At 42.8% G+C, this 27007-nt stretch overlaps 1 protein-coding gene across 5 annotated transcripts in view; it reads right to left on the bottom strand.

The window, feature by feature from the left end:
- The window catches only part of npas3 (neuronal PAS domain protein 3), an 831055-nt gene that overhangs the window by 41343 nt on the left and 762705 nt on the right, over window positions 1–27007 (bottom strand). For all 5 annotated transcript variants that reach the window (XM_033027104.1, XM_033027103.1, XM_033027107.1 and 2 more), the window contains one exon: window positions 10972–11087. In XM_033027104.1, the coding sequence (XP_032882995.1) occupies window positions 10972–11087 (116 nt within the window). The remainder of the gene's footprint in view (window positions 1–10971; window positions 11088–27007) is intronic.

Raw genomic sequence — 27007 nt, 5'->3', positions numbered from 1 at the left:
CCCTCTCGTAATTTAACTGCTCACCTCACTATCTCCCCAGGAGCTAATCATAACCTCCTTTTTAAGCCACTGTTCCACGATGCGAGTTTACACAAGAGCTCTCCTGTGTAAAAAAATATCAAACTCGTGGTACTTCATCACGAGTATTTTTTTACTCTTGGACATTTTTCACAGTGTTGAAAAAACGTCACAAGTTACCGCGTTTCCCGAGTACCTGCCGTTAGCATTACGAGCCGCTATGTGACATCCACGAGCTCCGACATACCCACTACGTACATTCTACGTACTTACCACGAGTTAGATTTTTTTTTTAAACTCGGGAGAGCTCTTGGGTAAACTCGCATTGTGGGACAGGGGCGTCTACACAAACCTCTCAATTCATCTATTGCCATGATTCTTTCCCCATATCTTTCTTCCTCCTCTGCCATCTTATCTACAATGTAGATCTTCCAATCTACATCATTGTGGCCATTGGACTTTTTCTCTGTAACTTTAATGCTACAATGCTGTAAAATATTTTCTGCACTCTGGTATTTTTATCTTTGCTCTATGTGTTGTATTTGTGTGTGGGGGGGGGGGTCGTCACGGTGGGCACCACGAGTTTCGATGAGCTGGTGGAGAAGATCTCCTCCGAGAGGGCCGTGAGGGTGAGTTACCGCAGCAGCGGCGGCGGCGGAGGAGACGGACGGTCGCAGCCATTCACCCAGGGAGATGGGTAGACGGGACCGTCATTGCCGCAGAGGGCGGGAGGGAAACAGTGGTGAGTGAGTGAGAGAGAGACGGGACCAGGGCCTCCACTGAACCCCCCCCACAGCGGCCACCACCGATGGTGGGGGAGACGGTAGACAAGTTACTGTGAGGAGCGGAGAGAGGAGTTTGTGAGCGAGGCGGGAGAGGCCGCGGTGCAGGAAGGGGCGTTGCTGTTCCGGCTGTGACGTTGACTGACAGGCGAGGAGACCAATCTGCGTGCCGCTGACTGACTGGAAAAGAGACCAATCTGCGCATGCGTGGTTTTTAAGATTTTTAAACCTTAATAACTTTTAAAATATACCATCGATCTGAACAAAACTTGTTGCACTTGCAGCATAGGAAAAAGGTGAGTCCAGTGGCGAAAAATCGTAGCGCTATCGTGTACCATTTCTGCGCAAATAGAAAAACCACACAAACCAGAAGAGCACAAGATCAGAGTTTTAGTTATGTACTAGACCAAGTGCAGACCTTTTGGGTCTGTTCCCCCAACGTGCGGTTGTGGGGGGGGAGGCGGCATGCAGCGTCACACACACTAACTATCCCCCCCTCCCCCCCCCGCACTCACGCTAATTACCCCCCTTGATATTATATTAATATTATTAATTTGCTCCTTTTACCCCATAACCACCCTATCTACTGACGCATAGCCCCCAACTTGCAGTCACATCTAGAGAGGGGGGGGGGGGGAGAGGGGGAGGGCAGAGAGAGAAGGGGCAGAGACACAGAGAGAGGGGCAAGAGGGAGAGGGGGGTGGCGAGGAGGAGAAGAGGGACGGTGGGTGAGAGGGGAAAGGTGGGGGTGGAGGGGAGGAGAGAGAGAGGGTGAGAGTGAGGGGGAGAGAGGTGAGGGGAGGGGGAGAGAGGTGAGGGGAGGGGGAGAGGTGAGGGGAGGGGGAGAGATGGGGAGCAGGGAGGGAAGGGGGGAGGGGTGTGTGGAGGGGAGGGGGGTTTAGGGGAGGGACGGTGGGGGAGGGATGGAGGGGAGGAGGGGGAGAAAAAGAGGGGCGAGAGAGAGGGGGGGAGTGGAGAGTAGAGGAGGGGGGAGAGGAGAGGGGGGAGAGGAGAGGGGGGAGAGGAGAGGGGGAGAGGAGAGGGGGGAGAGGAGAGGGGGGAGAGGAGAGGGGGGAGAGGAGAGCGGGGGGGGGGGAGGAGGGGAGGGGAGAGAGGAGAGGGTGGGGGGAGAGGAGGGGGGGGGGGGGAGAGGAGAGAGAGTGCCTTTTTATTTCAACCCAAACCCCCCAAACAACCATTTGCAGGCAGTGCTTTTTTACTTTAACCATATTTTCATTTTCAAACCACATTAAGGGTATTTACTCACAGTTGTGTGGACATGTGTTCAGTGTTATTCACAGCTCAGAGAAACGTGACCCTCTGCCTTCCTCCAGCTTGCAGACTAATTGAGGCACACCACTTCCTGGTTTTATAGTCCATCCCCCCTGCCGCCAACGGGGGCAGCAGAGAGAATGGGGAATTTTGTAAAATCATTAATATCTCTGTCATTTTTCATCGACTGGAAAAATCCTCGGCACACATGCGGCGGAGGGGGGCTCTGAGCGAGGTGGCCAAAAATGACGGCCGTAGGTGGCGGCGTTCTCTCGGAAATCGCAGCACAGATCGCCAAAACCGGTCAAGAACAGATTTTTAGTAATATAGATAGATAGATAGATAAAAGATATAGATAGATAGGTTTGTCTCCTGATAACTAGATCTCCATCGGCATCCCTTTTGATATTCACAATCCATAAGTGACCACCACTTATGTCATTCATTCTCTCTTGCCCTCCACTCCATCACAGATCTTCCCTTTTGTTCTCCGTTACCTTGCTTATTTCCACTCTAACACATACTTTATTTCCATGATGTCCAAGTTTTATTGAAAGATTATGGACTCACAATGGTAATTCTCTGCTGATGCTGTCTGATTTGCTGTGCATTTTCAACAGTTTTTTGTTTTTATTCATGAATTAACAACCAATCTAAGGTGAACATGTTGAGATGCCACAATCTACTTCTTCAAAAAGTGGAAGCTTGGTAAATAATGTGTGCTATAGGTCTGTGATTTTGAACAAGAGAATGAATTGATAGGGTGAATGCAGTTTTTTATCCAAGGTCGGGGAATCAAGAACTAAAGGACATAGTTTAAGGTGAGAGGGTAAAGATTTAATAGGAACCTGAGGGGCAATGTTAACACTCAGAGGTTCGTGAGTGCATGTAATGAACTGCCACAGAAAGTAGTTGAGGCAGGTACAATTACAACATTTAAAAGGCACTTGGACAGCTGCATGGAGAGGAAGGATTTAGAGGGATATGGGCAAAATGTTGGTAAATGGGACTAGTTGAGACGGAGCATCGTGGTCAGTATTGACGAGTTGCGGTGAAGGGCCTGTTTCTGTGCTGTTTGACACTATGACTCTCTGTGTGAGAGAAAAAAACTGAGTGTACATGAGCACAAGGGTGTGAGTGGGTCACTGAGAAAATTAGTGGCAAGTGGAGGAAGAAAGGCAAAGAGAGAGCGCCAACTTCATCCGCACCCACTAACCTCGAGTTAAAGGAGACTGAGCACAGGCTGTTGGAAATGCCGAAAATTAGGTGCTCTCCAATCGTTTAATACTTTGGTCTGAAAATAGAGAAGCAATGATGAGAAACTGGTTTACATGAAAAGAAAGAAAGCAAAGCTTTCACCCCTAAACTCAGTTTGTCTGTGAGTAAATAGACATGCATCATGCAGGTTGCTTTTGTTGTATTGTGAGTTTACCTTTCAAAATGCTAACAAAAGATTAGTTCCACTTTGAATTGGCAGTAATACTTGTGTCCCGCTGTTAGATGGGAATAATGTGAAGCTTTGAAAGATTAGTAGTGGAATATTTACCATGCTACCTCAATTGTGGCTTAACAGGGCGAGAGGAAACATATTGTGGCATCCAGAATTTCTCCATATATTTAGTATAATGAAAAACAGCCAGCTGTAACTTGGCACATTTCCAGAGGCTGTTCAACTGTTTTGAATCTAAAGGCACATCCTCGTGCTGTTGAAAGCAACATAATCTGTTCCCAGCTTGAGCCAAGAACTATTTTATTTTATTCTAGTAAAAGTAGATGTTATGTGTAGATATAAAGAATCTTGATATTTGCCATAGCCCAGCGATCAGGAAATGGAAGAACACTTTCAGGATTGAAATAGTTTACGAGGATCACAAATATAATTTTCATGGCACTGATGTAACATCATAATGCTTCAATATGTTGGCCTGGATTTCCTGCTAATTTTAGCCAGCAGAAAGTAGGAAGCAAGATGGAAACTTAGCAAGGAACCAATTGCTGACATTCTGCCATTATCCACTGCTGGAATTTGAACCCTGATATAAATGCTGGAATATGTAATCTGACATAATTCCCATCATTAATCCCTTGTAAAGATAGGTGACAGGAATGTCATACTGTTGCTATTGTACATTGTTACCAAGGTTGCCAGGAGTTAATAATTAAAACACTGCTTTGCCAGGTGCACTTAATTGCATGAGGCAATGAATTATTATTTTCTTTAATGACATTCCAGATTTTTTCCTCTGAAACTACGTACAAAGCATCACATGCAGCAGCAAAATAATTCTATCTTATAACTGGGATAAATAACTACAAAAACCTGACCCCAATAATCTGGGAACAGCATTTAAGGAAAACTAGACCAAGTGCGGACCCGTTGGGCCCGTTCCCCCAACGCAATATTCCACCACTCACCCATAGCCCCCAACTGCACAGGCACAGCTGATGGGTTCCCATTGTGACGCCTGAAATGCCCATTGTGACGCGAGTCACGGCAACCCTCACCCAACTGTGCAGGCGCGGCAGGCAAGTGGGAGCACGACTGCGACATTTTTAAAGTTTAAAATGGCAATAACGTAAAATATAAGATCAATGTGAATGCATCACACTCTCCCTCTTAAGTCCCCTATTCCCCTCCTCCATTATCCTCCTTCTACCCACCAACCCTCCTCTGCTTCCTCCCCTCACCCCTCCCTCCCCATCTCTCTCTTCCCCCTCACCTCCTCCATTACCTCACCATCCCTCTTCCTACTCCTATCCTCCTTCATTCCCCAGCACTCCCTCCCACTCCCTCCCACTCATGTATCGATGTATCCAGTGCTGCGCCGCCGCTGCTGAAGCTCTGGTTCGGGTCCCCAGCAGAAAGGCCGCTCCAATCCAGGTGGTAGGCCGCGAGGAGGGGTGCGAGGACGTGAAACGGAGAATAGTTGCGACCTCGCCAGGAAGTGACTGGGAAACGGTTTCCCCTTACCCTACCCCCATCCCCCACATAGAAAAGCTAAAGACATCTCCAAAACAAACTTTTAAAACTGACAAAAAATTAAAAAATGACGGAAAAACAGACAGATTGTAGGCAGAGGCTGCCATCATTGCGGCGCCCCTAGTGGCTATCAGGAGGAGGGAGTGGTGGGGGGGAGGAGGGAGCGGTGACGTCACTCGAGGTGCGAGGAAGAAGGCACGCAGACCCATTGTGACGTCCTCAGCGAAAGACAGTCAATTCAAAGTTTTGTCAGATATTTGAACATTTTCATTAATAACTCAAGAAATAAAGCATGAAATGTTCAGATAAGGTGTTTTGGACTCCAGGGGGAAAATGTCTACCAGAATATGTAAAAATGTTACCGTTACCACGTCGTTTTTTCACGAAGATGTGATTATACACAAACACACACACAAATAAATACACATCCAAGATCATAGTTTTATAAGTATAGAGATACTAGACCAAGTGGGACCCGTTGGGTCCCTGGCACACGGGAGGCCTGGTCCCCCACGCAACCCATTCTCCAACGCAATATTCCACAACCCAAAGCAAACCGTTCCCCCAATGTAATGTTCCACCAATCACCCATAGCCCCCAACTGCGCAGGCACGGCTCATTTCCCCTCATCCCCAGCTCTCCCTCCCCCTCCTCTTCATCCTTCCTCTTCTATCCCCTCTCCTCCCCCATTCCCTCCCTCACCTCTCCCTCCCTCTCCTTTATCCTACCTTCAGCCACTCCCTCCCTCCATAACCCCTTTCCCTCCCTGCTTCCCCCACTCGTCACCTGGTTTTAAAAACAAAGTTTTTGTAAATGAGGTCCTATTGTGATGTCATTGTGGGGTGGAACACTGCTGAGGGGCAGAAAATATGTTAATGAGATCTGATTGTGATGTCCTTGTGGGGGGATCACTGCTGACGGGCAGTTTATGTAATTGAGATCCCATTATGATGTCATTGAGGAGTGGTACACTGCTGACGGGCATGGCAAGTTTTTTAAATGTATTTTTTAAAAAGTTTTAAACGTCAATAACGTACAATATGCCATCAATCTGAACGAAACTTGTTTAATTTCGATCACAGGACAATGGTGAGTAAGGTGGTGCAAAAATTGTAGTGCTATCGTGTACCGTTGTTGCGGAAATATAGGTACAAACCGGGCAAACAAATATATATAGAAACAAGATGAGAGTTTTAGTAATATATAGATATATAGATATAGATAGATAACAGGTACAAACGCAACAGTCACGCTGTTGCTTGCACCAGTCCTATCCACTGTAGCTGCATTGATCACAGGACTGATTTCCAACTCCGACAGACGCTCTGCAGAGACTATTGACGGCCTCAGGAGTGTACAAGTTAACATATAGAGGTCCTGAATTATACAGTTATATATATGAAATGACCAGGAACTGGTTTCCAAACAAAATACTTTTGTGTGAATCACTTGTGACAAACAGAAATGTTGCATGTTATTCAAAGGTGTGCAGTGTAGCAGACAATTTCTGGGTGTTAGTGGGACTGCACACCTTTGAATAAAGGAGATGTAAAAAATTGCAGATACTCAACAAGTCAGGCTGTATCTGTGGAGAGAGGAACAAGTTGATCTTTCATCAGAAATAGAAATAGAAATGTTCAAGAAGGAACTGCAGATGCTGGAAGATCGAAGGTACACAAAAATGCTGGAGAAACTCAGCGGGTGCAGCAGCATCCATGGAGCGAAGGAAATAGGCGACGTTTCGGGCCGAAACCCTTCTTCAGACTGACGTTTTTGAAAAGTGAAAGTGAAATAGAAATGTTTGTTTGATATCGCAGAGATCAAATTTAATATACATTTGGACAGGTACATGGATAGGAAAGGTTAAGAGGGACATGGGGAAGATGCGGACAGGTGGGACTCGTATAGATGGGACATCTAGGTCAGCATGGGCTGGTTGGGTCGAAGGCCTGTTTCCGTGCTGTATAACCTTATGACTCTAAAAGAAGAAGAGGGATAGAGAGAGCACAGCGAATGTACTTCAGTGTTTCGATGTGCAGCATTTTTTAAATTTCTCAATTACTGATGTGGGGTTGGTGTCTGTTTTCCATCCTACATTCTTCTGTAACATCTAACATCTAATCATTATGCCAAATAGACTGCAATGAAATGAGAGCTGCAAATAATTTAGAGCTCCATCATATCTGGTACACTGCATTTGAAAAAAATATATTTTACTGCACGTTTAATTTAAAAGTGTCATTTACTTTTGTTTGCAGTCAAAGGATTTGAATTCTGATTTTCATCCACCACACAGAAGTGCAGCAAGACAAATTTCTGCTTGCCATACGTAATTATTTGGAAGGAACTAATGCAGAGAATTTAGAGGCCCACAGCTGCTAAAGGACTGGCATTGTTCTGTTTGAGCAGCACAGTGGTGCAGCGGTAGAGTTGCTGCTTCACAGCGTCAGACCTGGGTATGATCCTGACTACGGGTGCCACCTGTCTCGAGTTTGTATGTTCTCCCTGTGACCGCGTGGGTTCTCTCCAGGTGCTCCGGTTTCCTCCTACATTGCAAAAATGTGCAGGTTGGTAGGTAATTGGCCTCTGTAAATTGTCCCTAAAGTGTAGGCTAGAACTACTCTACGGGTGTTCATTGTTCAGTGCGGACTCAGTGAACTGAAGAGCCTGTTTCTACACTGTACCACTAAACTAATCTAAACTAAACTAGGAACATTGTAAAATGGGGAAAGTACTTTCAGCAGTTTCTCTGAATCATATGGAGTGAATGGAATTGTCTGGAGACTGCCTTTTATAAAGCTGCAGATATCAGGAAGAAACCAAGATGGATCTTCTGATACTTCTGCTGAATATGTCTGTCAATCAACTTGTACTTCTTCTCAGGAATGCTGCAATGCTAAAGGGAAGTGATTTCAGGCTTTAGCTTTCTGTTTGATGGAGGATGCGTAAGGATGCTGCACCATTTTTTGGCACAGATTTTTAACAGTGTCAGTGGTGGCCATGAAATCTATTGCTGCTCCAACTTCTTACACGTCTGGCACTGGAAGATATTACAAAGGATGGTTTTGAGTGATTGATTGAAGGATACAACATAGAAACAGGCCCTTCATCCTATTGAGTCCACACCAATTCAGCCCATTGAGTCCACACCAGTTCTCTGCTGTCCCTCTTTTGCGCTCCCTACACACTAGGGGCAATTTAGAGCAGTCAATTAACCTACAAACCTGCATTTCTTTGGAGCACCTAATGGAAACCCATCCAGTCATAAAAGAACATGTAAACTCCACACAGATAGCACACTAGGTCAGGGCCAAACGCAGGTCTCTGGCATTGTGAGACAGCAGCTCCACCAGCTGCATCATTGAGCTGCAGTGGTGCCATGGTGCCAATGGAAAGAAATGCATCTCCTCGTCACCATCCCCACATTTCAACATTCCACCAATGACAACTGTGTCATTGTAGGTCAGTAGTCATAGGAGTCCTGAACAGGACTTGACCTCAGTCTAAAGTTAACAAAGACATAGATGAGGGTTCCAGCAGCAGTTGAGCACAGACAGGAATGCCTCAGAGGCACAAAGAGACAGAGCAAGTAATGGTCAAGAGTTGTGGCCCACACTTCATCACAATGGTTGTATAAGATCTCGTTCAACTGAGGTAGTTGACTATGAGTCGACACCAAAGAAAATGGTTTCAGTGTCCCCAAAATATAATTCACAAAATTCCTGCTCACTCAGTACTGCATGGTTAACAAACAGCCTACCATTTAGAGGCTAAGAGGAGTTGAAATGGGATAGTACGACACAGCAGGGTATGTGGAAGCTGTGTTCTCCATAATGTTGCCAAAAGTCAATGATGGCAAACTCACATAGGTCACAAATAGATCCTTACGGAACAGTTAAGGGAATATTGTTGGCATGAGAATTTTTCCCCCCTGAAGATGAATGGATGAATGATAAGAATGAAACTGGCAGAAAAATCTCATCAAAATGGATATGAATGGAAATTAATTGGAGGGGCATAGTGTGATTAACCTTATTAAAGGCTTTACATGTTGATAAGAACTGGACGGATAGATTACATGAGTCACAATAACACATCATCAATGATTTTGTTCAGCACAGTGGTAGGTAGGTAAGTGACTCAAGTGAAATGAACCAGGGAGTTCTGAAGAAGACAGATAAGTATTTGGAAGTACAACACTCAATGACTTTGGAAAGAAAATGAAATTAAAGAGAGGGCAATATTTTATGGAAAGATTGAAGGGTTAAGGGCTGGTTATTGGAGAAGGACTGATAGAAAGGTTACTCATCCTCTGCTGTCTGCCCACCCACACAAAGATTGCTTTATCCATAGCATGACACAAAAATTGGTGGAGTCACAGATAATGAAGAGGTTTGTTTCAAGATACAGCAGACAATAGCTCAACTGGAAAGTTGAGTGGAGTGGTGGCAGATATAACCTCATCCAGACATGTGTTAGGTAATGCACTTTGAGATGTCAAATTCTGGTAGGATATATGGAGTGAATGGCAAAGCCCTAAAGAGCATTGATGTGCAGAGAGACCAACGGTACAGGGGAGATTAATTAGGACGTCATCTGGAATGCAGGGCTGTCGTTATAAGGAGAGTTTAGATCGACTGGATTTATTCTCACAGGAATGTAGGAAGCTCAGGGGTGGCCTTATTTAGGTTTATAAAATCTTTGATGGGCATAGATCAGATAGATAATCAGAATATTTTACCGGAAGGCAAGGGAGTCTAGAACTATGTGGTACATGTTTAAGGTGAGAGAGGAATTCAAAGGAGATCTGATGGGTAAGATTTTCACACAACGAGTAGTGAATATCTGGAACAAACTGTGAGATGGGGTGGTGGTGGTAGCTACAATTAGAGTATTTAAAAGGTTTCTGACAGGTACTTGGATATAAAAGAGGTAGAGGGATACAGGTCTAATGCTGGAAAATGGGATGAACGTAGATAAGCATCAAGGTGGGCCCAAAAGGACCATTTCTCTGATGCGCATTTCTATAACTCATATTTCATGGAAACTAATCAAGGCTTTGGAACATCAGTTTCATAATACCGATGAGCCATTGCATACATGGCAAAAGAAAATCAAAAATAAATAATCCTCCAGATCAGATAGATCTTTGTATTTCATGAATGAATCGATCAAAATACCTGAAAACAAGATTTCCTTCAAATAATCGAAAAGTTGCACATCATATGTTTCTAATGCTAATCATATGATATTTTAGTGAGTAGGTTAGTAACTGTTCCATAGTTAAAATCTATTCCATACATTTCCAAACTAGAATCCCAATAACATCATGTTTTAAGATGGGTATCCAATTGCAGTCCATTGTGCAGTTAAAATTCAATGCAAATTTCAAATTGGATGAAATTAAAATTTGGATCTGGATCTCTGATATATCAAAAAAAAGTATATTCATTGGCATCTAGACTAATAGCTTTTGTTGAAAATATAGAGTAATAATAAATAAGAAATAAAAGTGAAAACAAAATAAAATCACTAAATAATCAAATGCCAGCTAAGCAAGAGAGTATATTCAAATGATATGTAGATGTTGACATCTATCTACTTAGCTACATTAACAAAAATGGAAGAAGGATTTTAATTGAAAGTTAAAATACTGACTGCGAAAATAATTGTATAATATTGTTAATGAAATCAAGTCGAGCATAAAATAGGATATTCTCTTCTGTACTCTTTCCAAACAAGAACAGCCTAAATTTCACTCCAAGATTTTAAAGCAAGAACCTGGCATCCAAATGAAAGACCCACAGCTGAAGAAAATAACTTACAAATTGTAACACATCATACATTCAACCACAAACATTGTGGATTTCTGGCAACTGAAATATAATCACAGTGAGAAATGATTAAATAGTTATTTACCTTAAAGCCTGATGATTTGATATGAATTCCCCGCTTGGTCAGTGTTGACTTCATTCTGATAAAAAATGATCGTTCCAAGGTGTTGTCAATAGTTAGTAAAATTGAGCTAGTGGATTCTACAGTGGGATAAAAAAGCATGAATGTCACGATTTTGTTAGCAAATATATTTGGATATTTCTTTTGTGATTAATGTTTCTGTCACCACTAGCCGCCAGTAAAGGAGATCCATTTAATGGATTTTTGTTGTTGTAACTTGGTAGCACAATTATTTATTGGACAAGCCAATCATTAAATTTGAAATCAGGAGTACCGTAAGGCTCGGTGCTGGGACCACAGCTATTTACAATATACATTAATGATTTAGATGAAGGGATTAAGAGTAACATTAGCAAATTAGCAGATGACACAAAACTGGGTGACAGTGTGAACTGTGAGGAGGATGCTATGAGGATGCAGGGTGACTTGGACAGGTTGGGTGAGTGGGCAGATGCATGGCAGATGCAGTATAATGTGGATAAATGTGAGGTTATCCACTTTGGTGGCAAGAACAGGAAGGCAGATTATTATCTGGTGTCAAGTTAGGAATAGGGGAAGTACAACGAGATCTGGGTGTCCTTGTTCATCAGTCACTGAAAGTAAGCATGCAGGTGAAGCAGGCAGTGAAGAAAGCTAATGGCATGTTGGCCTTCATAACAAGAGGAGTTGAGTATAGGAGCAAAGATGTCCTTCTACAGTTGTACAGGGCCCTAGTGAGACCACACCTGGAGTATTGTGTGCAGTTTTGGTCTCCAAATTTGAGGAAGGGTATTCTTGCTATTGAGGGAGTGCAGCCTTGGTTCACAAGGTTAACTCCCAGGATGGCGGGACTGTCACCTGTTAAAATAATGGAGCAAATGGGCTTGTATACACTGGAAGGATGAGAGGATATCTTATTGAAACATATAAGATTATAAAGGGTTGGACACGCTAGAGGCAGGAAACATGTTCCCGATGTTGGGGGAGTCTAGAACCAGGGGCCACAGTTTGAGAATAAGGGGTAGGCCATTTAGAACAGAGAAGAAGAAACACTTTATCACCTAGAGAGTTGTGAATATGTGGAACTCTCTGCCTCTGAAGTCAGTGGAGGCCAATTCTCTGGATGCTTTCAAGAGAGAATTAGATAGAGCTCTTAAAGATAGCGGAGTCAAGGGATATTGGGAGAATGCAGGAACGGGGTACTGATTGTGGATGATCAACCATGATCACAGCTGGCTCGAAGGACCGAATGACCTACTCCTGCACCTATTGTCTATTGTCTATTGTCTAAAAAGTACCCCAAAAAGAAAGAGGAACATTACATAAAAAGAATTTGAATGTATTTAGCTTGCACGATGTATTCTTCATATAGATTATTATATTGATGACACTTTAATTTCCCGATGGAAAACTCAGTTTCACAGTCCTAATCTTACCTTTTTGTGATAAAATATCGTAGCTGAGACAGAAATTAGTCAACATGTAATATCAAAACTTTAAGGACTACTTCACAACAAAACAGATATGGCAAACATCTTCATACAGTAAGTAGTAACAGTTTGCTATGGTTGATACTCACTGACAACACATTCATTTTTATTGAGCAGATCAAATGTGAGATATCAATTAAAATATATGAAAGACAATGCACTTTTTAAGTATGGAATTCATGTTGTGAAAGTTGAGCTATGTAATGATGTGCTACAGGATAGTTATTTTTACAAAAATCTTTTTGACTTTCTAAAGTCTGAATCATTTTCCCTTATTCACAACCAATGTGGTGCAATGCTAAAAATTTAGTGCTTTCGCTTCTACTGATTAGAAAATGAATTAGCATAAAATTCTTCTCATCTAACTTTCTATAATGTGCCAACAGCTTTTTAATTTTATTTCATGTAGCCTATAATGCACTATCTAGGCAAAAACTTCAACTGTAAGAGTTTAATTCATCCCTCTAATCCAATCACATCAACCTTATTTTTCTTACCAGAGATTCTCATTTTGAATTAAATGAGCTCATTAGTTTTAATCAAAGCTAGAAAGATCAAAACTTACACTTAAATGCTTCAGATCAGAACTGTCACTCAGCCGTGAAGTTCTATTTTGTGAAAGCTAAGATCAGAGCCCCTTGGAGCAGTAATTTTTCCAAGGAATGCTTATAGTGTGAGAATGGCAGCAACTGAATCTCTGGAATTAAAGTCAGTCAAAGTCTTCAAAGCCTCTACTATTGTCCCTGTACCCAAAAAGATTACCGGTCTTTATGACTACAGGCCTGTCGCACTGACCTTTGTAGACATGAAGACCCTTGAAAGACTTGTGCTGGCCCAGCTGAAAAATATCACAAACCCCCTGCTGGACCCTCTGCAGTTTGCATACCGGGCCAATAATCAGTGGCTGAAGCAGTCTACCTAGGCCTGCACTTCATCCTCCAGCACCTAGACCACCAGGGGACCTATGCAAGGATTTTGTTTGTGGATTTTAGCTCTATTTTCAACACCATCGTGCCAGAGCTACTACACTCCAAACTCTCCCAGTTTACTGTGCCTGAATTCCTCAGGCAGTGGATCACCAACTTCCTGACAGACAGGAAGCAGCATGTGAGGCTGGGAAAGCACATCTCAGACCCGCTGACCCTCAGCATAGGAGCACCACACGGCTGTGTACTCTCCTCTCCTTTACTCTCTCTACACCAACGACTGCACCTCCACAGACTCCTCTGTCAAGCTTCTCAAGTTTGCGGACGACACAACCCTGATTGGACTGATCCAGGATGGGGAGGAATCTGCCTACAGACAGGAAGTGGCACAGCTCGCGTCCCGGTGCCTTCGTAACAACCTGGAGCTCAATGCCCTTAAGACAGTGGAATTGATTGTAGATTTTAAGAGAGCTCCCCTCCCCTCCCCCCACTCACCATCAACAACACCACAGTCACATCTGTGGAGTTCTTTAAGTTCCTTGGAACCATCATCTCCAAGGACCTTAAATGGGGGGCCACCATCGACTCCACAGTTAAAAAGGCCCAACAGAGGATGTAGTTCTGTCGGCAGCTGAGGAAACACAATCTGCCACAGGCAATGATGGTCCAATTCTATACGGCCACCGTAGAATCTGTCCTCACCTTCTCTATCATGGTCTGGTTTGGCTCAGCCATCAAGCACCACAGCTGGAGGCTGCAGCGAATCGTTTGATCAGCTGAGAAGGTTGTTGGCTGCAATCTTCCCCCCATTGACGAACTGTTCACTGCAAGGGCCAGAAAGTGAGCGGGTAAGATCATCTCTGAGCCCTCTCATCCTGGCCACAAACTCTTTGAAGCACTTCCCTCTGGAAGGCGACTCCGGACCGTAAAGGCCACCTCAGCCAGACATAAAAACAGCTTTTTTCCACGAGCAGTACCTCTACTCTATAACCAAAAGTCTGCAGCCTCCTTTTGCTCTGGTATTTTATTTCATTCACATGTTTAAACTATAATGTTTAATTCTTAATGTTTTAATGTTTTATATTTTATTCTTAATGGTTTACTGTATGTCGTGTTGTTACTTGCAAGCGGAGCACCAAGGCAAATTCCTTATATGTGTATAAACTTGGCCAATAAACTTATTCATTCATTCATTCATTCATTCATTCATTCATTCATTCATTCATTCATTCATTCATTCATTCGTTCAAATCAGTGCTCCCCAGTTTGTTATGTAGAAAGCTCAATGACCTATCCAACAAAACTACAGCTTTGGTACTTCAGTGAAAATTGAGATTTAATTGTGGAACATGAATATCTAATGACTGGCTAATATGGAAATCAGGAGGGATGATTTACAAACAAAAAACAAACTGCTGGAGGGCCTCTGAGGATCAGTCAACATCTGTGGAAGGAAATGGACAGTTGACGTTTCAGATTGAGACTTTGCCTCTGGACTGAGTGGATGGTAGATGACCTGTATAAAGGGCTAAGAGGGGTGGGGCAAGGTGTGCCACATGATACAGGTGAGGAGGAGTGGATTAGTGGATGGAGTCAGGTGGAGGAGTGAGGAGTGGAGAACAAAAAGGGGCCGGCACGTGATAGGTGGAGGTAACCAGCGGCTGAAGATGATGGATAATATTTCAAATTTTTACTCAATTATAAAGATGTATAGACTGGATAGAAAACAGGAATCTTTTCCCCTTTTCAGAGGAGAATAAAATTAGATGACATAAATTTAAGATAACGGATCTGAAGGGGATCTTTATTAGCCAGAGAGTGGTGATGCATGAAATGCACAGCTGAAGAAAATGGTGAAAGCAGAATTGCTAACAGGATATAAGTGGCATCTTGACCAGCACTTTGCTTTGTCATTGATGACTACTGGCCAAATGCTTGACGATGGGATTAATATAGTGGGTACCCAACAGCTGGCACGGATGCGGTGGGCTGAATGACCTTTTCCCATGTTGACAGCATGAACATGTTACCCTCCAAATCACACACAATCCTTGGAAATCCAGGAACTCCCTCCATAATCGCACTGTGGGATAACTTCACAGTAAGGCTGATGGGGAGCAAGACTGCTCATGTTGATGGTGTGAGAACATGGACTATAGTAATGCCATTAAAAATCAATAAGATAAGCTTTCTCTTGTCGGAGATCAGCATTGTTGGAGAGTTTCATGGTGCGAGCTTACCACCATCTTCCTAGGGACAATTAGCAATGGGCTGATCTTATCTAGGATGCAGTGCATTCTAATAATGATCAGAATGCAACTAAATGGGTGTCTTCCTATTGAACAAGCTGTCAGCACACTATTAATCAGATTATCGACATAATTGGGTGGAGAAATGGCAGATGGAGTTTAATCCAAGCAATTGTGTGGTGTTGCACTTTGGGAGGTCAAATGTAGGGGGAAAGTATACAATTAAATGCAAAGTTCTCAACAGCATTGATAAAATTATGTAGTATATAATAATGTCGAAGTATATAAAATTATGGGAGACGTAAGTAGGTAGGCGGCAGAATCTTTTCCCCAGAATAGAAATACAAAGATGTGTGGGTCAGGTTATTTTTATACATAAGGTGGTGGGTGCCTGGAATATATTGCCAGTGGTGATGGTGGATGCATGCGATAGTGGCATTTATGAGGCTTTTAGACAGGATATGAAGGAGGGATATGAAATATTTATGCAGGCACTTTAGATCAGTTCATCTTGGCATTATTTTTGGCACAGATATTGTGGGTCAAAGCTGATGTTCTGTGTTTAATGTTCTATGTTGGTGGTGCTGTTCTGGATTTGGCTTGATATTTAAAGTGAGGTAGGGACTTTGGAGTTAGAGGCTAGGACATGCCCATCGGCAAAGATGTCTTGATGGTGAATGCCATATTTTCAAGATGTACACATAACTCATTCATGTTAAGAGAGTTCACAATGTCCAGAAGGATGTATCCTGGAGAACAAATCTTTCTTTCTATGTCTGTGGCTTCTCACACCAATGTGTTCTTCAGCTACAATAGCTGAATGCTGATCAATGAATGCCAAATAAGATACTAGTCAGATTGGAAAATACAATCAGTCTCCTGAAGATGAGATTTGATGCTTGTGCGAACATTGACAAACAAAGACCGCAGCCAGTGCCTAGAGGCCCAGAATCTGAAGACCATGAAGCAGAGCCTAGAATGTAGCAGGAGAAATACGATGGCCACCAAAATGATGGCCCCGCTTAAGAATCTAACTGTTCATGTGGAGATTTTTGCAAACATTAAAGGAGGCACCTGGAGGTGAGGCAGTGAAGAATATACATCTGATTAAATGATTCCATTGTAAGCCATTATAGCAATTGAATAATTCAAGGTGCACAATAAGGGAAAAACTGACAAAGTATCAGCAGCGGAAACACGATGTTCACTCAGCTCATAACAAACATATGTGATTAATGTAGTGTCACGCTTCTCTGCACTAGCAATCACTTTTAACTAACATTCTTTCACCCATTCCTGCTACATTCAACCACACATACTGGCGGATGGGCAACATGTAGCACTTTTTTTTTTTAACCAATGACTCTGCCCATATTCTAAAGCCCATCCTGCATCTGAGGTTGCCATTACAAATATTATGAGCAGACCACGCAGAGAAGAAAATTCTCAATGTATGAATAAACGTTACATTGTGATTATACTCAATCATCGTAAGAATTACATGACATCCACAGCATCAGTCACATTAATCCACAATCATACTCTTTGAATGCAGTCGTGCAATCCTATTTAATTGAAAAAAATCCTTCGATGTTGCTAGCATTCAAGGCTGACCTCTGGCTGGCTGGCCAGAAATGCATGATATTAGTGAACTCGTTCAGTAAGGCACACATGTTGTAAAGCTATGCCAGCATCCGGCACACCAATCAAACGTACCAGCACACACTCAGTAGGTGGTGGAGGTAGAATATCAATGGTGGGGTGATGGTGGAGCGTGGTGTAGGAGCATTGAGGTATGGTAGGTTTGAGGAGTGTTTGGGTGCATACAAGAGTGGATTTGGCTCATTAGATAGTGCTTGCAGTGGTCATCTCGTAGAGTCTTATACTGTAGCATAGAAACAGGCCCTTCGGCCCAACTTGCCCAAGCCGAGCAAGATGGCCAATCTACACTAGTCCCATCTATCTGCGTTTAGCCCGTATCCTTCAAATCTCATGCAGTCAAATTTTTCATAGTACAGGGATTCTCACAGCTGGGAGAGTGAACTGGAACCATCCTCTACCAGCACTCCTTGTCAAACACGCACATGCACAAACTCCTTATGGTGGTCCTGCTGGGTATCCTCAATCCACCCATGGGACACAGGACTGCCCCTTCTGATATGCATCTCATTGATCCGAACTTCAGATTCAATAAAATTCCCTGTTAGCATAAAGCTCATACAGTACAAAGTATACATGATGATCGACACAACAATAAATATAACGGCAAATAGAATACAACAGAATGGTGCAAAGATTGCAGTGCAATCTGAAGTTGTGCAAAAAAATACTGGTGCACTAATGGAGTAAACAAATGAGAGAACGTTAAGAGTGACAGTATGTGACAGTATCTCTGGGACTGGAATGAGGAAGAGGTGACTAGTTTAGGAGTCCGATAACTGTGGGGAAGAAGCTGATATTAAATGTGGATATCCAGGCTTTAAAGCTCCTCTACCTTCTCCAAGATAGTAGAAGAGAGAAAAAGAAATAGCCAGGGCCGCAGGCATCCTTGATGATACTCTGAACCTTCCAGATGCAACGAATCATTAAGATGGACTGGGTTGAAGGAAGTGATAAACCTGTGATGGACTAGCCTGTTCACCACTCTCTGCAGTTCAGGGGATCAAGAGCAGAACAGTTGCTACACTAGGCTGAGATGCATCCTGTCAGAATACTTTCTGTAGTACACCTGCAGAGGTTCAAGGGAATCCTTGTGGACATATTGAATCTACTCAGACACTTAGGAAAGTAAATGTGCTTACATATTTGATCACCACAACAATGTGAAGGGACCAGATTTGGTTTCTGGTGAAATGGATGCCTTAGAACTTGAAGCTGTCAACGATCGCCACAGCAGTTCCGTTGATGAGGACAGGGTTGTGTTCGTCCCAGCTATCATGCTGAAGCAGAACTTTGACTGAAATGTATTTTAGGTAAATGTAAAATGGTGTCAAGTTGTTTCTTTGAGCTTAACATGGAAAGTTACAAGTCAGACTTGTTGCTTTAGTTTAATTTAGTTTAGAGATACAGAGTGGAAACAGGCCCTTCGGCCCATTGAGTCCAAGCAGACCAGCAATCCCCGCACATTAACGCTTTCCTACGCACACTAGGGACAATTTACGATTATACCAAGCCAATTAGCCTGCAAACCTGTATGTTTTTGGAGCATAGCAGGACACCAGAGATCCCGGAGAAAACCAACGCAAGTCACAGCGAGAATGTACAGACGAACACCCATAATCAGTATTGAACCTGGGTATCTGGCACTGTAAGGCAGCAACTCTACTGCTGTGCCACCGTGCCGGCCTTTGATATGCCCTTTGATTGTTCTGTGCGACTTCCTGCTTACCACTTAACTATAAACTGGTGGATAGTCAAGTGCTACATGATCTTTCCCTGTAGGATTACAGCCTGTTTAGATTATTACATAGTAGTGGATTTGACTGTGTGGATTCCATTGAGTGGATTCTAATTAATCATCAGCTGGAGACCACTCAAACAGGGTGATCACTCTGCATCTGCTGTCAACTTTGCTTAAAACATTCCTTCTTAGCTCTACTTCCAGTAGTTCATTTCTGAATCTTCCCTTCTCTTCTCTTCCTCAAATAACTATCTCCTCACATACAACAAGGCGCCAACTCCATTGCATCTTCCCCTGCGGGCATTTAGTTTAGTTTAGTATAGAGATACAGCACGGAAATAGGACCTTTGGCCCACTGGGTCTGCGCTGACCAGTGATCCCCACACATTAGCACTATCCTACACACACTAGGAACAATTTTTACATTTACTAAGCCAATTTACCTACATACCTGTACATCTTTGGAGTGTGGGAGGAAACCGAAGATCTCGGATAAAACCCACACGGTCACAGGGAGAACGTACTAACTCCATACAGACAGCACCTGTAGTATGGATCGAACCCGGGTCACTGGCGCTGCAAGCGCTGTAAGGCAGCAACTCGTGCTGCAGAATTCTGAAGGAAATATTTGCTCTACACATATCAGCATTTTAAATATGTCCTGTGAACTTCCTCTGATAATATTAATGAGGCCTATGGAAAAATTGGAGGTGGTCTTCTGATTTCATGGTTCTGGTGGGTTATCCATTTGAAAATAGTCAATTCAATCTCAGTTGGAATGGTATGGAGTAGGTATGTCAAACTCACGGTGTGATCAGGATGTCTGGTTGCTGTAGAAAAATATCTTCCTTTTAATTTTATTTAATGGGAATCCTCGACTTCATTTAAATTTCAGTCAGATGTTCTTGGCTTTCTGATGGAAAGTGTAATTAATTTAAAAATCAATCTGGTGATGCATTAAAATATTCACATTTTCCCTCTTTTAGTATGTATAACAGAAGGAAGCAGTTATTTGGTAAATGTTACACGTACATGATATGATAACCAGATTTGGCAGTTTCTCATCCAAAATACCCGATGAGCCAGGTTCAATGTTACTAACCAGTAAAAATGTAAATCGTTTTAAGGTAACCTTTTTGGGGAAAAAAGTTATTAACTGATCCTTTAGGTACAGTTCTAATAGAACATAGAACAATACAGCACAAGAACAGGCCGTTCGACCCACAATGTCTGCACTGAACATGATGTCAAGTCATCTCTTATCCACCTGCGCATAATCCATATCCCTCCATTCCCTTCATATGTATATGCCTATCCAAAAGTCCCTGAAGTCACTGTCATATTTACCTCCACCCCTCAACCCAGCAGTGCATCCCAGGCCCTGCACATCACCTCAAAACTTTGCCTCTCTCAACTTAAAGCTGTGCCCTCTAGTGTTTGAATTCTCCATCCTGGGATATAAATTCTGACTATTTACCCCATCTATGCCTCTCATTATTTTATATACTGCAAACAGGTCTCCCCGCAAGCTCCAGCATTCCAGAGAAAACAATCCAAGTCTCTCCAACTCGCCAAGTCTCTCCCTGTAGCTAATACTCCCTAATCCAGGCATCATTCCAGTAAACCTCCTCTGCGCCCTTTCCAAAGCCTCCGCATCCTTCCTGTAATGGAGTGACCAGAACTGCACGTAATATTACAAATATGACATAATGGGTGGAAACCCAAATTTCCACCAACCCTAGTTGTGTGGCAATAAATCATATCTATCTATATCTATCTATCTAAATTATATCTAATCAAAGTCCGATAAAGGTGCGTTATAACATCCTGAATCTTATTCTCAATGTCCCAACCTATGAAGGCAATTCGCCTTCTTAGCCACCTTATCTACTTGTGCTGCCACCTTCAATGAGCTACGAGCTTGGACTCCAAGATCGCTCGGTCCATCAGTGCTGTTATGTCATTAACTGTATACTTTCCCCTTATATTCAACCTCCCAAAGTGTAACACCTCATACTTGCTCAGGTTAAACTCCATCTGCCAATTCTCTGCCCATTTCTGCAGCTGGGGGAGGGGGCAAAGGGGAGGGGGGAGGGAGGGGGGAAGGGGAGGGGGGAAGGGGGAGGGGGAAAGGGGAAGGGGAAGGAGGAGGGGGATGGGGAGGGGGAAGGGGGAGGCCCTGAGCCACAGGGCCAAACCCGAGACCACCAGCGCAACCTTGTAGTCAAGACTGAGCTCTCAGGAAGAAGCCCTAAACAGCCAGCACCTTTAATAAGACTGGGTGGCCAGGGAAAGCTTGCAATGCCAGTGTCTCTTCCTGCCCATGGACAACAGGAGACATCGCCCACATACAGAGGCAAAGAATGAGCTGCCACGATAACTCAGAGACCGTCAGCGTTGCCTTTTCAAGCCCAAAGCTGAGCTGCCACGATAAACTGAGATCGCCAGCACCACCTCATGAGGAAAGAGTGAATTGCAGGGAGAAGCTTGAGATTGCCATTCTTCCTCCTTCGAACACCAGGACTGAGCTGACAGGACAACCCCAAGGTCATCAGATCACGGCACATGCACCTTAATGGCGAGGGACAGCATCTCCATGTGGTCCGTATTGTCCACAATGTCGTACCTACCAATTTCTAACAGTGCTATAAGCTCATCCACTTGTTCTGTAAACTACGTGCAGTCAAATATAACACCTTTAGTTTGGTATTCATCACCCTTCTCACATTGTTCCCGATTTTTCCTGACCTTAATCTCTGATCTCTTCTTAATCTTTCCGACCTATTACTTCCCCTGAAATGATTTCCCATGTACAAAACCATGCTTAATCAACCCGTCTATCAAAATGCATATATACTGTATCTTATCCCTCAGAATATTCTCCAGTAACTTGCCCACACAGACACTAAACTCACTAGTTTATAGTTACCAGGCTTATCTTTGCAGCCCTTCTTAAATAGAAGGACAACATTAGCCACCCTCCAGTCATCCAGCACCTCACCCATAACTATCTTTAGGTCCTGGAAAGTGCTGCAGAGCGATGGGATCTTGCAGTTACATTAGTCCCTAAAGTGGCACATTGGGTTGATCAGTCAGGGAATTGAGTATAGAAGTCTAGAAATTATGTTACAGTTGCACAAGACATTGTTGAAGCCGCACTTGGAGTATTCTGTTCAGCCTACTTCAAGGAAGGATGTCATTAAGCTGGAAAGAGCACAGAGGAAATTTACGAGGATGTTGCCAGTACTCGAGGGCTTGAGCTATAGGGAGAAGTTGGGAAAGCTTGGACTTATAGAACGTAGAACAGTGCAGCACAAGTACAGGCCCTTGCGCCCACAATGTGTGAGTCGAACATGATGCCAAGACCGATTCTTATCTGCCTGCACATAACCCATTTCCCTCCATGCCCTGCATATTCATATGCCTGTCCTAAAGTCTCTTAAATTCCACTATCATATCTGCCTCAATCACCACCCCGGGCAGGGCATTCCAGATGCTCACCACCATAAGGACGTTTATTCCTTGGAGTGTTGGAGATTAAGGGATGATTGTATAGAGATATATAAAATCATGAGGGGAATTGATAGGGTGGATGAAGAGTCTTTTTCCCAGGGTAAGGGTATCAAGAATGAGAGGACATCTTAAGGTAAGATGAAAAAGATTTAATACGAATCTGAAGAGCAACTTTTTCATACATAGGTAGTGGGTGTGGAACAAGTTGCCAGAGGAGGTATTTCATGCAGGTTCAATAACAAGGTTTAAAAGACATTTAGGGCTGATGGGCCCTTTCCCGTGTTACATGACTTGATAACTCTTACTGGTATCTATCTCCGCAGTAACCAAGACCACATTTTGGAAGTCTTTGCTAAAATCCCTCAGGCTCTCCAACTGCCTCTCCTCCTTAAAACCTTGCTAAACCTCACTTTATTCACCTAGCTCTTGGCCACTCTATATTATCTCTAACTCATTTGCTTATGCCCCGTGTCCATTTTACACCTCATTGGGGCACCGCAGTGGGATTTTTTGTATTCCATTGCATATATTGTGCAAGTGCAAATCATTTTCAGGTTAGTAAGGTTATTCAGATTACTCCATGATCAATGGGTGAAAGTGATATCAAAATGATGAACTATCTTTGCCACCGGCAGAAACAATGAGGCATTTTTAAAAGTAAATAAAGCAAAGAAATTGGTTTCCTTAGACAACTTGTCACACCCATTAATCCATTTCTCTGGGTTCTCAATTAAGAAGTGCATAATTTGTCTCCTGATCAGTTGCAACCAATAACAGAACAAATGAGGCCTGACAAATTCATCAGCAGCCACACTGCCATGTAACAGATCAATGGAGGCCCAATAGATCCAACTGACCTTTACTGCCATGTGCTGACTTCCTTGGCAGCAACACAAAGTGGTTTGAAATGACAAATTCTATAATGCCATAGATCGAGATACTTGAGAATTTTAGAGCATAATCTTAGGTAGATTAAGTTCCCAAATCATGATTTTTTAATTATGGACACACTTTCATTGAATGCATCAAAAAAATTAACTATGATCTCTTGATCTTCATCCACGATACTGCAATTGCGGTTTGTAAAAATTGTTAATCAAGCTTTTTACTCTCATGCCCTGAAAGCATTGAGTCATACTGGGATATAATGTTTTGCTAAATGGTCATTCCACATTGATTAGTCGAGGTGGTCAACGTCAGGAGGCTATTCTTCCAACAACAAATTACAGCTGAAAATGACCTTGTCTTCCCTCTGCATCAATAACACGTATTCTCAGTTGTGGTTACTGGAGAGCAATTAGCAGCAGATACATTATATGATCAATTTTACTCTTCAGCCTGAGTGCATTAATTGCAGTACTCGGTAATCATCCTATGGAATCTCCTAACACAGGTCAGATCAAATCCGTTTGGCTGCATCTGACTCTAAACCACAAACATTTTAAGAACATCAACATATATGTTATAATCTAGATGATCGATACACAAAACATAGAAGAGTACAGCACAGGAACAGGCCCTTTGGCCCACAATGTCTGTGCCGAGCATGGTAGTAAATTAAACTCTCATCTGCTGCACATGATTCATATCTCTCCATTCCGTGCATGTACATGTGCCCATCTAAAGGCCTCGCAAATGCCACTATCGTATCTGTCTCCACCCTAGGCAATGCATTCCAGGCACGCTCACTCTCTATGTAAGGGGAAAAAAATTGCCCCTTACATTCCCTTTAAACTTTGTCCCTCTCAGCTATGGTCTCTAGGTGGATGAAGGGTATATGAAACAAGTTGCCATAGGAGCTAGTTGAGGCAGAAACTATAACACCATTATAAAGACATGTGAACAGGTACATGTATAGGGAGGGATAGCTTTAAAAGCAGGAAACGGTTTTGGTTTTGCTTCTCCTCTTACTCTTTTCCTTCTCTCATCTGGCTGGAACGCCTGGGTTTATAAGGAGTTGGCTGACAAGGTTCAGGTGGTCCAGTCCAATATCAGCTAATAGGACCCAGCTGGTACTTATTTAGCTGTAGCCATAGGCAGTGGCGGACTGGGCCTAAAAATATTGGTTGCCAGGAGACAAAGGGGCCCACTTGATATAGGGGGCCCATTTCATCAGGGGCCCACTTGCCATCGGGCAAGCTGACACCCTGGCCAGTCCGCCACTGGCCACAGGTCAATGGTGTTAAGGTTTGGCCGCTCCTGGCATGTCATAGGGACTAGGGGCATCTGAGGGAGGGGGTGCTGTCACAGTGTCATGTCTTTGACATTTCTATGCTGGGTCAAAGGTTCTGACTATCCACCCTCTCTAAGCCTCTCAAAATTTGATACACTTATATCAGGTCCTCCCTTGAACCTCCTGCATTCCAGAGAAACCAATCCTAGTTTCAGCAACCTCTCCTTGTAGTTAATACCCCTAATTTGGACATTGTTTTGGTAAAGGTATAAGTTTCAGAGGCATCAATATTTGTAATAAAACAGCTGCAAACCATCAACATGTATTGAACACAAAGAGCCGGAGTAAATCAGCAGGTCAGACAGTAATTTTGGAGGACATGCATTGGTGACATTTTGTGTCTGGACCCTTCTTCATTGAAAAAGGGTCCCAATCTAAAACATCTCAAGATTCCAGCACCTGCTGTTTCTTGTGTCTCCATCAACATGTGTAAGTTCATTCATAGTTTAATGGCCAAGATAATAATTAATTCACTGTGAAATATATTGAACATTATACGTAATGTTTTATGGGATTATTGTAAAATCTGTGAAAGAATGTAGACTGGGATTGAGCTATCTGCAAATCACAAGTTATTCAGGAAAGATAAAACACCTTTAATTAACTTATGTGTGCTGGTTGGAAAGTTACCCTGCAATCTAGCTTGCTGTAAGGGATTCCACAGGAAATTAGTACTGGGTGTACTGGGGAACTTTCAATTGGTTTGGTACCAGCTTTGAACAGTTGAATGTACTTGCTGCATATGAATAAAGCTATTTCAACATTATGCTAATTTGGACCTTGTGTACCACAGCAGATGAATGCTAAATTAGTATAGCTTCTAAAAGGAAGAAATTTCTCTTTTTCCCATGCACATTGACAAAGTGATGTACATTGCATCTGACAACAGCACAGAATTATTATTCGTGCTCCCAAACATTGTGGTTTAAATTGTAGCACTTTTTGAAACATATGACCTTCCACTGGAAAGCTATTACCATCAATATCCATTTTTTTGCAACAATTTTATTTCAGAATAACCAGCATGCACCTTCTCTAAAAGCTTCAACAAACAAAATGTTATATCAAGATAAAGATTGCATGCAGTCAAAATGCAATACAATTGTTGTAGACTACTTACCATATCCACAGCATACCTTAAGAATTAATTTATAATATAACGACTCAATGGTAAAAACTGCTTTGCTAGATTTTGGATTGTGGTGTACCAGTTCTATATTTACATGTAACAAATATTACACAGACATTCTTAAATAGATTGTCCTTTTAACCCTGGCGTATGCTGTACTTTAGTGGTTGAGGTTTTAAGATTGTATTTAAGTATTTCAAAGCTCCATTGAACAGAATAAACTGGAACGGCATTGATCTTGGGAAAATAATGCAATTGACATTAATGGGGCTAAAATAGGCTTTGGGTAGACTTAGGCCTGCATCCCAAGTCTGCAGAAATATATACAATTATGAGGGGCATTAATCGGCTAGACAGTCAGAACCTTTATCTCAGGGTGGATATGTCAAGAACTACGTAGAGAAAGCAAGGCATTAAGGCGAGAGGGGCAAAGTTTTTAAGGAGATTAATGGGGCATGTTTTTTTACACAGAGGGTGGTGAGTGTCTGGAATACTCTGCCAGAGGTGGTGGTGCAAAACTAATCTTGTGCAGACAAAGGAGATTAGTTTAATGGCATCATGTTTAGCAAAGGACATTGTGGGCCAAATGACCTATTCCTGTGCTGTATGTTCTACAGTATGTTCAATGACCAGAATCACATCTCTCATGGAGTAGAAGCAGCCTGCCTTTGAGCTCTCCCCAAGTTGTTGCATTTCTTAAAACAAATATTTTTAAGGACATGCACAAAATGCTTATGGCACAAATGTTCCCACTAGAACATCAGGAATTGTCAAAATAAAATAAAATAAAATAAAAATGAAACTGCTCCTCCTTACACCATTTAAATACTGCAGGCTTCTGCTATGAACTTGATCTTATCCAAGTTCTGCACTGCTTCCTTTCCCTTCCAAAGAGTAAACTATAAGCCCATGCTCGTACTGAGGCTGAAATTGTGAAGGTTGAAGCGACATGGTCGTTTGGTGCCCACCACAACTGCCCTGGCAAAGTTACCTGAAGGCAGGCAATTATAATTGCTGCTCTTCTACAACGAAGTAGCCAGTTGAGGTGTGCCACTTGTCAGCTGCCCAAAGGACAAAATCA

Source organism: Amblyraja radiata, chromosome 9 (genome assembly GCF_010909765.2).
Source record: "Amblyraja radiata isolate CabotCenter1 chromosome 9, sAmbRad1.1.pri, whole genome shotgun sequence".
Taxonomy (NCBI): domain Eukaryota; kingdom Metazoa; phylum Chordata; class Chondrichthyes; order Rajiformes; family Rajidae; genus Amblyraja; species Amblyraja radiata.
Note: the sequence above shows the minus strand (reverse complement) of the source record. Positions and strands in the feature narration are given on the sequence as shown.